General features: G+C 38.9%; 1 protein-coding gene across 3 annotated transcripts in view; it reads left to right on the plus strand.

The window, feature by feature from the left end:
- HLTF (helicase like transcription factor) overlaps window positions 1-11,290 on the plus strand; it is a 46,620-nt gene extending 35,330 nt beyond the window's left edge. For 2 of the 3 annotated variants that reach the window (XM_039489344.1, XM_039489343.1), the window contains exons 21-25: window positions 1,966-2,091; window positions 3,318-3,430; window positions 3,901-4,081; window positions 6,880-6,960; window positions 9,963-11,290. In XM_039489344.1, the coding sequence (XP_039345278.1) occupies window positions 1,966-2,091; window positions 3,318-3,430; window positions 3,901-4,081; window positions 6,880-6,960; window positions 9,963-10,115 (654 nt within the window). In that variant the 3' untranslated portion in view covers window positions 10,116-11,290. Of the gene's footprint in view, window positions 1-1,965; window positions 2,092-2,684; window positions 3,188-3,317; window positions 3,431-3,900; window positions 4,082-6,879; window positions 6,961-9,962 lie in introns of those variants that run through there. The other variant, XM_039489345.1, reaches the window with a different exon arrangement.
- The last annotated feature ends 1,232 nt before the right edge of the window (window positions 11,291-12,522 follow it).

Consider the following 12,522-nt stretch of genomic DNA (forward strand, 5'->3'; position numbering starts at 1 on the left):
AGTGATAGGGTGTTTTTTGTTTTTTAAATTTTTCGGCGTGTTCATTCGAGAGTATATTGATTGTCCATTTTCAACCCTCAGTGGTTGGGGCATTTGGTGCACTACGTGTTGGGTTAGGCATGTGTAAGATCCATTCATCTTGAAAGGTGTGTGTGTATGGGGGTATTGATATGTCTTCATGTTTTACATCTGTTTTGTCCTGGTCTCATGCTGCTTTGAGTTGGTATATCCTGGCCTCTGGGGAGCCTGCTTGATGAGCTTGCTGAGGTTGGGTGGTGGTTGAAGGCCAGAATAGGGTGTTTAGTAAAGATTTATTTAATTGTGTGGTGCCCATCAAGTATGAGTTGTAATTGTTTAATGATACCTTGTATGGGTTCCAGTATGGGGATGGTAGGTGACAACTAAGGGTGTGCTGTCTGTGGGTTTGTTTTCTGTGCTGCAGAAAGTTCTTGGGTATTTGTGAATTAATACTGTTTAGTTTATTAACTTGTTCTAAAACCTCTTCTATTAACACATCAGTTTGGGACAGTCCTTCAGATACATTGCCCCAAAAGAATAGCTCTGATGTGGGTACAGACGCTCCCCGGGTTACGTAAACCTGCACTTACGGAAAAAGTTCTGTAAGCGGGGTGTGTTTTTTTTTCTCCCTGTAATTGTCAGGTATCCCCAACTTATGCAAAATTTGACTTATGCAAAGTGTTCGGGACGGAACAGTTGCGTAAGTTGGGGAGCATCTGTATCTCTCCTACATCCTCTGTAGTGAATATTGATGCAAAGTATTCATTTAGCTTCTCTGCACTGGCCTTGTCTTCCCTGAGTGCTCCTTTTAACACCTTTTGTTGTGTAGTGGCCCCACTGCCAGTTTGGCAGGCTTCCTGCTTCTGATGTACTAAAAAAATATATATATATATTCCTTGGGACCAACACAGCTTCAACACTGCAAACAAACTCTACATTTTTGAGTAGTCTTGTATTAGTCAACTGCCAGGGGAGAAGAATTATTTCAAAATTGTCACACTTTATTTCTTACATGGATGTCATTCTCTCTTGTCATAATTCAGCAGTCAAAACCTCAAACCAGAAGTTTTTTTGTTAAGGCCACTGTTAGATGTGGTGTTTTACCCCCCCCCCCCAAAAAAAAAAGTTTCCCTTTCCTTTCTGTAGAGCTGGTAGACTAGAACTCTTGCCCTTCTCCATCCCTGCAGCACAGACAATCCATACTATGTTTGTCGAATACAACCCCATGGAAATATTAATAGAGAAATTCCTGGCTCTGCCTTAACCGGGTCTCCATTTCAGTGAGAGCAAATATTTGCAGATATATATGTCTGCAGTTATTTGCAGCTTTAAAAAAATGACCGCCAGTGTCCGAATATCTGCCCCTAAATATAGCATAAGCACATCCCTACCCTTAACTTTAAAAATGAAATGTGAAAGATTAACTGCAAAGAGAGAAGACTATCCTTGATTCAAGAATTCAGATTTAAAAAAAAAAAAGGTTTATTTTTCTGCTTCTAATATTTTGAAGACAAAGAGGTTTTCTCTTCCCTCCCTTTTCCAGAGGACCTGAATGATATACCATATATAGCTCAAAGTTTAAAATAAACAAATGTTTGGGTTGTTTCAAACAAATATTTTCAATTTTTTTTAAGAAGTGTGAATAAAATAGTATTAAAATGGAAATGTCAGTATAGTCTTAATGGTGTAGCACATACAATCATATTGTTTTTGCAGTGTCTGTCAGGTGTGGTTTGGAGGAGTTATATATCTTGTGGAAAAATGTACCATGTGTGAATTAGCCTGATGAGAATGCAGTCCTCAATTTCACTGAATGTACTTCATAAGGGCAATCTTGGAACTCTTTGATGCGCAAGTAGCATTCAGGGGGAAAATGCTCTTTATCTGATCTAAAATGAAGATAGTGCTTTTCCTAATGTTTCAATTCACTTTTTTTTTATTTTATAGCCAAATGCCAAATGTCCTCTTTGTAGAAACGAACTTCGAGTAGAACATTTGGTAGAATGTCCTCCAGAGGAGTCGGATTCTAGCATTGAGAAGAAGGGTGATCGGGAATGGATATCCAGTTCAAAAGTAATTTCCCACTGTCTTTTGTGTAGTAGCATGTTATATAGAAATATTTTTCTAAGCTTTAAAATTGAATTTTCAGTGTATACATCAAGTTAATACAATACTACTAAAACCATTAAATCCTACCACAAGCCTTGGTTGCAACAAGGAAACAGCTGCAATTTGCACTACTTTTGTCTAAGTAATGTTGACCTAGAACTTCCTTAGTGAAGGGCTGTTTGTGGAGTGTACTAATTAAAATATTGTTTCAGTAAAAGCAGAAATCCTAATGTTTTTTTCTTTTGAAGATATATTTTGTAACTAAATGTAAGTAAATCATCTTTAATTGATCAGAAATGAATGAATAAATTTGTTTAGAAAATTCTTAAAATTCCTGAGGTTCATACATTAAAATCAAATAAATGAGCTTCTCACATTATATTTCACAAATGTTTTATTAAGAAACATTATTTCACTAGTTTATGTAGCTGATTATGTCTGTTTTTAAAGTTTATCTTCTTTTGTTTAGCCTCAACCTCATCAGTGTACAAGGTCTTACTGCCAAATCTGAAATTTTCCTGTCTTCATTTGATTTCCTTTTTTGGTTTTAATTGCAGAATTTGACTGTTTCTCAACAAACTTAATTGAAATTTTCAAGAAGGTTACTGCCCTTTCAAAGTCAGTATATATTGAGCCCTTAAAAATCTCTATCTTGACAGTTATAGAAGCTGAAGAACAAATATATTTGGCCTTTGGGCTCAAAGGTGGAGGGAGGTCACTCTATAGTCTTCTCAGCTCCAGAAGGAATCTTTGATCTTCCTTTTCCTCCTCTGATGTTCTGTAGCACTGGTTTCCACCCCCGAGCCCCTACCTCAGTCTCACTGCTTTGAGTTCCACCTCCACGTCCTTCGTCTTTGCATGCTTTCTGGCCTGAAGAAGGTTGTTGACACTTGTCAGTAGAAGAAAAGTGCATTGGATACACAGATTAGATTGATATTAATTCCTCCAGGAAACTTTCTCCAAATGTTGCCAACCTCCCAATAGCCACCTTTATGACCATAAAAACTGGCCAGTTATTTTCTTTTCAGGAGTTGTTCTAAAAAAATGTCTTTAGGATTACCCTGTTTTATTACAGGCTAATATGATAAATTATCAGCCATTAGCACAGTACCTAAGCACAAAGCTTTTGAAGTATCCATAAGATTGGGATCATAATCCTATTGCATAAATCTTATTTTTTGGCATTTCAGATCAATGCTCTAATGCATGCTTTGATAGACCTAAGGAAGCAGAATCCAGCTGTAAAGTGTCTGATTGTTTCTCAGTTCACCACTTTCCTGTCTCTAATAGAAACTCCACTGAAGTAAGTTGAACTAATTATAATTTTGTACTTCTTAGTGACTAAAATGTCTGTGAAATGTCCATTTCAAATAAATTGGACAAAATATGCTTTTTCTTTTAGAATGTTAGAGAATCATATTACTCTTTGTTTAATGGTATAGATCCCATGTATCTTAATTTCTGTTTTGACTAGAAGCATAATCTTTTAAACATTCACAGCAGAGGTCAGGATTTTAAATACACCTCTATCCTCATGTAACGTGACCCAATATAACATGAATTTGGATATAACGCGGTAAAGCAGTGCTCGGGGGGTGGGGGGGAGCTGCGCACTCCGGTGGATAAAAGCAAGTTTGATATAATGCGGTTTCACCTATAACACGGTAAGAATTTTTGGCTCCCGAGGACAGCGTTATATTGGGGTAGAGGTGTAGATGTATTTCCTGTTGTCATAGTAACTTGATAAATGCTGTTGTTGTTTTTTTACTGCAGAGAATCAGGGTTTGTGTTTACTCGTTTGAATGGGTCCATGGCACAGAAGAAGAGGGTACAAGCAATTCAGAGCTTCCAAGACAGCCAAACAGGGTCCCCGACCATAATGCTGCTATCCCTAAAAGCTGGTGGAGTTGGTTTAAATCTGACAGCTGCTTCACGAGTGTTTTTAATGGATCCTGTAAGTAATAGACTTAACACTGATATGTTGACAGTGATCTGTGCAAAACTAGTTGTAGTTCCCTCAGGATTTTAGGAAGGGGTGGGTGTAAAGCCTATACTACAATTAAAAACCCAACCCTGGACTCTGCCAGCTGACTTGGGCTCACAGGGCTTCTGCTAAAGGGCTGTTTAATTGTGTATAGACATTCTGACTCGGGCTGGAGCCTGAGCTCTAGGACTCTGAGGTGGGGGAGGGCCCAGAGTGTGGGCTGCAGCCTGAGCCTGAACATCTACACTGCATTTATATAGCCCCTTAGCCAGAGTCATCTGCAGATGTCTAATTGCAGTGTAGACGTACCCTAAGAATTAATGACATCAGTGCTATCTGGGTGAGGGGCAGATAGAGGAAGAAAAGAATATCTTGTGTCTTTCTTTGGTAATGTAGCACTCTTTAGGTATTCTTAAAAAAAAAATTGGAAAAGGCAGAACTACTTGTGCAATAGTAGTAGAGCTGGCTGCTAAAAGTCAAATTTAGTGGAACATCATGTGAGGTACTGACATTAAAAACTACCACTGTTGGTTTTCATACATTTTAATCCTCTTCTCTATCTGTTGTTCTTTGTGTCCTGCTCTCTATTTTTCTCTTCTTTGAGAGGCATCAAAGAGTGGGACAGCACTGTGTTTGAATTCAAAAGTCCTGTACTTTTTGTACCAGGTTGCAGAGTGCAGCTGACTGGGGTTGCGCATGAGCCATTTTCAGTCTAAACATCTTTGTTTGAGTTTAGCACTCCTGTTTATGAAGTGACTGCAGATGGAGAAACAGAAGGTTATTCTTTCTGTGTTGTCCACACAGATTCTGCTCTTGGAGCACATACACCCCATGTCATGAGATCAGATATTTTTTTTTTTTTTTTTTTGTGGCCAGCAGTTTCTTTTGGGACCGCTTCTATACCCTCTCGTGTCCCCCACTGAGGGCATAAAGGGTGGAGCAGGCTCACCTGCCCCATATTCCTTTTTGATGACCATGGCTGCAAGATGAACTCCTTAGCAGTATTTGCTTCGGTTGTGCACGATGTGATTCACCTTATATTTTTAGGATTAGCTTAGACTGGAGCTCAAGTTCCTACTCACCTAAGTATCTTGAAAATGAGAGCACAGTCTCCTAAATCACTTAGGCTGTTCTTCATACTTTTAAAATTAGTAGATCTCATCCTCTCCTTCATCGTTTTTATTCATAGACTGGAAGAGAGAGACATTTTCCTGCTTTTTTTTCAACTCCCATTCGATTTCTCAACTTTTGAATAAATTAGTCCAAATGAAGAAAATGTTCTTTCTGTGCCTGCAGAAGAGGCTATTGCTGTCAAAAGCTGATTTAGCACTTCAACAAACTGGTTCAGGTGCTTAGCTAGGGACTTACCACAAGTTTGGTGGTGTGATGTTCTTTTAAAATATCTTCAGCAAACATGTATTACTTGAATGGTTCACCTCCAGCTCTGAAATCTATTATGGTTGGCATGATTGATGAGATTAGATGCCATGTCATGTCATAGCAGCAGCATCTTCTTCAGTAGTGAGATATCTACTCTAGTATTTTGAGTTGGTAATATTGGCAAGAAATTGAGGTGGAGTAAGTGCTTGATCCATCGCTTCTTTACTACCTGCAATTTAACATTTGTGTGGAGTCTTTCTTCAGTCAACTGTATCAGCAATACAGCAGTAATTTCTCTGCAGTTTGTCTAAGGCAATGAAAATGGATTTTTTGACATTCGGCATTTCTTCTACATTTCCCTTTAGTCTGATTAGGCAAGTTTTTTTAATAAATAGCTCAAAGCAGTCAACCACTGAATTCAATTGTACAGCATTGGGGGGTAATTAGTTTGGATCTTGCTCTCTTTAGTGAAGCTGACGAAAAGTGAAGTATTTTGCAATTTCAGCAACATTTTTCATTTATTCCTGGAGTGGTACTTTAAGTCTGGATAAAAGATGTATATAGGTGCAGTGCTCGTCTGATGCATTCCAGGTTCCCTCTTTTAGATTTCTGCTCATCTTTGCTACATTTGCAGCATTGTTGGTGACAAAGCTATGTGCTTGACACTTGAATTTTTGTTCAGTTTTTGTTATAGCTTTTACTGCCTGTTTTTTAAGTCCTCTGCTGCGTGGACGTTTCCTGATGTATCATTTTTTTCTGAAAGATAGACAAACCCATTTTCTGTCACACAAGCACATATTACTAAATCATTGTGTACATTGCTGCACCCATCAAGCCTCACATTAACAAATTTCTCATCAATGTTTTTTGTACACTGTTCAGTTTCCTTCTCATTCACTGTATCCAGCAACCTTCCAGAAATGTCTGTTCTGCTGGGTGGAGTGTAGTCTGGTTGTAATGACTGAACCATGTCAATGGAATGTTTGTTCTGAACAAAACAAAAGGGAGAACTGGCTGCATAAATGAACTGAGCGAACTTTTCATCTATGGAGTCTTGCTGGAATTTGCTGGTCCTGATTACAAACTCATCCTTGGTTTTACTGAAAATATAAATGATTTTTTTACTTAAAAACATTTTTTTTAATCCACCCTACATCCTTGTACAGAATAGTGTGATCGTGTCACATTCCCTAAGAATAACAGTTATTGATGAAAATAAACAATGCTAATCACTTGGCTACTTTTATCATAGGCCATACTGTTATGGTAACATGTTTTAGTGAATTCATTTTTTAAATTTCTTCGTGTCTTAATGTACTGGAAGTGTAGTTTTGAAAAACTAATTGTTCACCATAAGGTTTAGATTGATGATCATGTATCATTGATAGGCTTGGAATCCTGCTGCAGAAGACCAGTGTTTTGACAGATGTCACAGACTTGGCCAGAAGCAAGATGTGGTTATCACTAAGGTGAGCCGTCTGAACTACTATGATTTTGATATAGGAGTGATGTTCTTTTAAACAACTCTTTATTTAAAAGAATCGGGCAGAGGATATAGCTATAGTATAACACAACTATAACTTTAGTAGGGATACCATTTTTTTAAACATTCGCTTGGGCTACGTTTTCCTCACTTACAGAAATGTGAAAATTTGTGAAAGTTTTGCAAAAATAATGGAGTATGACCCCTTTCTCTGAAGAGATGATATTAATTTTTGGAGCAGAGTTTGCTTGTTCCTGGCTGAGATCTTAAGGTGGGTAGGTGTGATGCTTTCTCAAGGTGCCCAGGACTGTGAGTCACCTTCTTACTCCTCACTGTCTCCAGTCAGAGCAAGATTTGCTGATGCCTAACTGGGTGTCAGCTGCTCCCTGACACCACCAGTCTGTTAGCAATCCTTACAATCTCCTCAGGGCAGGACAAGCCCTGTGGGTTAGTCTCCAGTGACTTACCATTCCTCTGTTCACTTGATTTTATATAAAATAAAAATTTGGCTCCTATTGTGTTGGTTTACAATGCTTAATTTACCTGTGAACTGAGATAGGTGAATATACATCCTATTTCCTGTCTGGAAGAAACCTGTTTTTCTCTTTGGTTGGTGACAGTCTTTATATTTTCACTACATGTACACAACTCCTTAAATATCCATCCATCCATACATGATGCAATGACTGTGAGGATTAGTATGATATAAGCTTTTATTAGAGACCTTACAGGATATAATTTATGGATAAATACCATGAAAGCAGTGTGTTTAGCTGTAGTGAATTTGTCAGGCTTAGGAGTTGCTGTTACAGGACAGTGAATCCTTTGTCAGCTGGTACCAATGGCCCTCTGTGTCACAGCTTTCCCCTGATATAGACTCAGTAGGATTAGCTGCTGGCTACTCCACAGATCTTGGTTTAAAGTCCCTCTGCCTGGACAGGGTATCCGCTTATTAATTTGAACTTCATACATTCATTCAGCTAGTAAACTGTTCCAATAATCAAACTAAAATACAGTCATAGGTTAGTTCCCATGTTAATTCCCCCTTGGGGAGAAGTGAGGTGTTTCCTTCTCTCATCCTCCATAGGTTTAATCATATCTCTCATGACCACGCTAAACCCACAGATTAAAGGGCACCTTTCCCTCTCTTTAACATCTTCACTTGCCACAGTGGTTATAACCTGTCTGGGCTTTTCCCATCTTTACTGGGTAGCATGGATTTGCCAGCATTTTTAGCACCCAGAGTCTGCCTCGTTCCAGGGGAGCTCGGAGACACATCACCTTACAGCCATACCTAGTTTCCCTTCTCCCAGCGCCATTCTGGTCCACAGCACCTTCTAGCTGCGCCAGTGTCTCACCATCCCCAGTAATCTTCCCTACTTCTAGTGAATTTCTGGGCCACAGCATTTCCTAGCTGTACCACTATCTCACTGCTCGCAGCCGATTCTGAGCCACAGCACCTTTTAGCTGTGCCACAGAGAGACTCAGCACTGACTCAGTTCCCCAGTGAAGGTAGATGTCAAGCTCTCCCCCTCAACCACTGAGTCTGGTCATGACGGGCTTGTACCTGAACCCTCATAATTTGACCCTGGTACACTATTATGGAAAACACATCAAGATAAATAATTTTCCACAGTCAGAATCCCAGAACAAACGTTAGTGTCCATAGTGATTCAGCTGCAGGAAGAGTGATGGCGTCCATTCCCTCATCTATTTGTATGCTAGCCCCTGATGAGGCACACACTTATGTCCTTCCTTCTGGGTCCCATGGGTGTGACTTGACCCTCATCTCTTGTTTGAGCTGCCTGCGTTTTGTCCAGGTCAGCAAGCTTCTGTTGCTCCAGCTCTGTCTCCTCACTCTGATGTCTGGCTTCCCGCTCCATCCATGTCTCCTCCATCCTCCACAGCTGTGGATCTTTTCACTGTAGATACCTCTGCTGGATCATCTATGGCCCCATCTCCTTAGTCACTGCATGCCTTATAGGAGAAAAAGGGATCCCCTCTGGCTGCTGGTTTGGAGCAGGTGACCCATTGTGCCTCATGGCACATGAGTGCACCCTGGCCACCAACTCCAATTTCTGCTGATCAGCAGCAGGTAGACTTCACTGTGCATACAGGCCCAGAAGCCACTCTTCATGAACTGCTTGTAATTTGTGCTTGCTAAATAGCTTTTTACCTGAGACAGACAAACAGACCTGCTCTTGCTTTCAGTTTAAAGAGCAAAAGTATAAGCCTTTGCAACAGTGTTGTAAAAATCTTCACGTAATACTGCACTGCCACCATTCTGTCACAGATCCTAGAAAGCTCCCCTGCCTGGCCACCCACTAGGACTGCTGTGAGGGGAATCTGAGCTTCTGTGCTCTGGATTCCCAGGGTGTTTCAAGCTCCAGAAGCTTGAATGGAATCTAGCCACTACCCCAGTCTGTAGGTCCCTAGGCATGCTATTATTATCCAGCCAGCCAGGGTGTTGGTCTTTTTTGGGAGGGACCCACGTGCTCTTCCTTACGTCACTGTAGGTCTCCTAGCTGCTGATCTGTTCTTCACCAGCCAGTTGTCTCTTCCCTCCTCCTCCTCCACCCACCGGGGGAATCTCATTTAGGAAATTGGAGTTGTTCCTCTTCCGATGTCAGCAGCAAGTAGGAAGAATTGGTTATTCCAATAATCAAAATGGAGGCAAAAGAGAGATTACTCCTTTTCCCCCAAGACCTAAGATTTGTCTGTTTACTTTGTCACTTACTCTTTTGGCAAAGTAAGTGAATGATAGAGCCGCACTTCATTCAGAGTGTTACCATATTTGGCAAAATTTCCAGAAACATAGGCCTATATTTCTAAATCCATACATAGGCACTTAAAGAAGTTTCCTGACTTCAAATGTGCTAAGTACAGAGTAATTCTAATTAATCACTTAAGTGCCTAAATTTAGGCACCCATTTTTGAAAATGTCCACCTTTTACTTTGTTTGTTGTTTTTCTTTTTAATGTTTGTTAGTTCATTGTGAAGAACTCAGTGGAAGAAAATATGCTGCAAATCCAGAACAAGAAGAGGGAACTTGCAGCAGGAGCCTTTGCAGCTAAAAAGCTTACTGTTAGTGAAGTAAAACAAACCAAGATCAATGAAATTAAGACTCTGATTGATTTATAATTTTGTAAGAGGGTAGGTCAGTCATTCTTTCTGAATAAAGGATATAGTACTATATTTGATGTGGCATTAGTTTTTATGTGCACACACTCCATGTGTGTTTATAATTATGCTGTTAAAATACTTTGGTGGATAGAATATAGACTGTGAAATCAGCTGACAAGGATAAAATTGGTTTGACTATTTAAATGTTAATTAAACTCTTTAAATATTTTTGTACTCATTAAACTTTTATAAAAAGTCATATTTCAAACATTACAGCATTTCTGCATACAAGTAGTTTTATTTGAGAAGTGGACCAAAAATATCAAAACATAACTATATAACTTATTTCACTGTGCATTCTTATTTGTAAATTTCTGACCTATTTCTAGCATGAAAATTGTAAATTTTTCTGGCACTCTTTGAAAATATGACCATCTGCGCCTGGCCCCCTGCCCCCCGAATAGAAACATTAAAAAATGTAAATAAAATGCAGACTAGAACATAAAACTTTCTTTTAACCAGTCAGGTCTTGTTCTATTGTGTTTCAGGACTGATAGTTTATAGTAATTGCAAAACTAAAAATGTGTAACTCCTTGTCAAGACTAATATTTAATTATGGATTTATTTTCTGTCAATCAGTATAGGTAGTTATAAAATATTTTATAAGTAAAACAGAGGAAGACACTTTTGTGTATAATGTACAGTTGCAACAGGAAATGAATGCTCAAGAGTCTCCAGGATTGTATCAAAGTGAACTATTTTAACTGTAAATATAAAATACTTACATTTAATGTTTTCCTTCTGTTAAATAGAATTCCATTTAAATGTATAAAAATTGTAATTCTATATGACTTTTTTTTGCACTATGTGGGAAAGAACATATACATTCTAGTTATGGCATTAGTACTATTGTATATAACCAATCCATGTGTTTGGAGTTTGGAATATGCCACTATATATAGTTTTGCTGTATGCAGTATACAAGTATGTTGTGCATTTTTTGTAACCCCCACTTGGAAAATAACTAAAATTTCCTTTTTAAGTGGTTAGAAGCTTTATAATTTTTTTCCCCATCACAAAATACTTTTTTAGATATATATATATAAGTTGGAAGATGCCATGTGGAACACTGATCTGTCTAGAACTTGATTTACAGGGGAAGGAGCAATTTAATTAAAATTACTCAAATGTTAGTTGAGAATCTATGGTTCTGTTCTTTCAAACGTAGTAAGTAGCACCCAAGAGCTGAAGTTGGGTATCACCTCTCCCATCTACCTCCTCCCAGTTGCCTCTATCCCCAGACATGTGCTTCCTTACTGCTCCATTCTGCCCTCCAGTGTGATAACTGACATCTGGCTCAACTAGCATGGGCTCAGAATCAGAAGCAGGGACTTGTGTCTGGGGAAATTCAAGAAGGGTTTCTAGTAACAGGGAAGTGGGTCAAAATTTGCTTTTGACATGTTCCTCTTTCCATTTACCATCAGCTGGTCAGTATTCTAGCTGTTAGTGCAAAATTGTAACTGAACAGCAACTGCACATCCAATGAGATTAGTTTTGGGTGAATAGTTTAAATTCTTAAAATTAAATATAAAGGGTAGAAGTTCCTATTCTGTTCAGATATAAAATAACAGATCCAAATCCATTATATTTATATTTTTCCTTCTGGTTTAATGATCCTAATAGGAAGGGCTACTTAACATGACTGGATAATTCCACAGTGCTGGCAATGTTTATTTAGTCTATTATCATAGTGCCCAAAGGCACTCAATCAAAATCAGGGTCCCGTTGTGCTAGGTGCTGCATAAATAGGTAGCAAAACATGATTTTTGCCCCAGCAGATTACAAATGTAATTTAAAACAAGATGCAACAAGTGTGTTTGAGAAACAATAGTATGGAATGGGGAGGGAGGATGAAGCTAACTGGTCATTCACATTTACCTAGTTATTTGCATGAATTACCTTCTACCTAGCTATTATCAGGTGATGACTTCATGCAGGTCTTACTGTACAAATGTGTTTTAGGGAGAAGAGGGTAGGACTTTCATGAATTAGGGTGGGGTGGACGTTTTATGCACAAAGGATGGATGGAGGGGAAGAACTAGATGAGAGCATGACATAAGATACACGTGCAGATAAGTTGGAAGGGCCTTGATGATGAGGACAAAATTCTTGAACTCTGTAAAATGGGGAGCCAGTTGAGGAACTTGGCGTGATATGGTGAAGGCAGGCAAAAAAAGCATGATCTTTAACAGCTTTGTTTTGAATTGACTTGTATGGCTTAATACAGGTTGTTAGGGAGAAGGTGGTTGAGGAGATGATGGCCTGGGTAAGAGTTTAAGCTGTGTGGTGCGAAAGAAAAGGCAAGATTTTAGAGATGTTGTAGAGGAAGAACTGACAAGATTTGGATGCTGCCTTGATGTGTGGG

Source organism: Mauremys reevesii, linkage group 9 (genome assembly GCF_016161935.1).
Source record: "Mauremys reevesii isolate NIE-2019 linkage group 9, ASM1616193v1, whole genome shotgun sequence".
In the NCBI taxonomy this organism is placed as follows: Eukaryota; Metazoa; Chordata; order Testudines; family Geoemydidae; genus Mauremys; species Mauremys reevesii.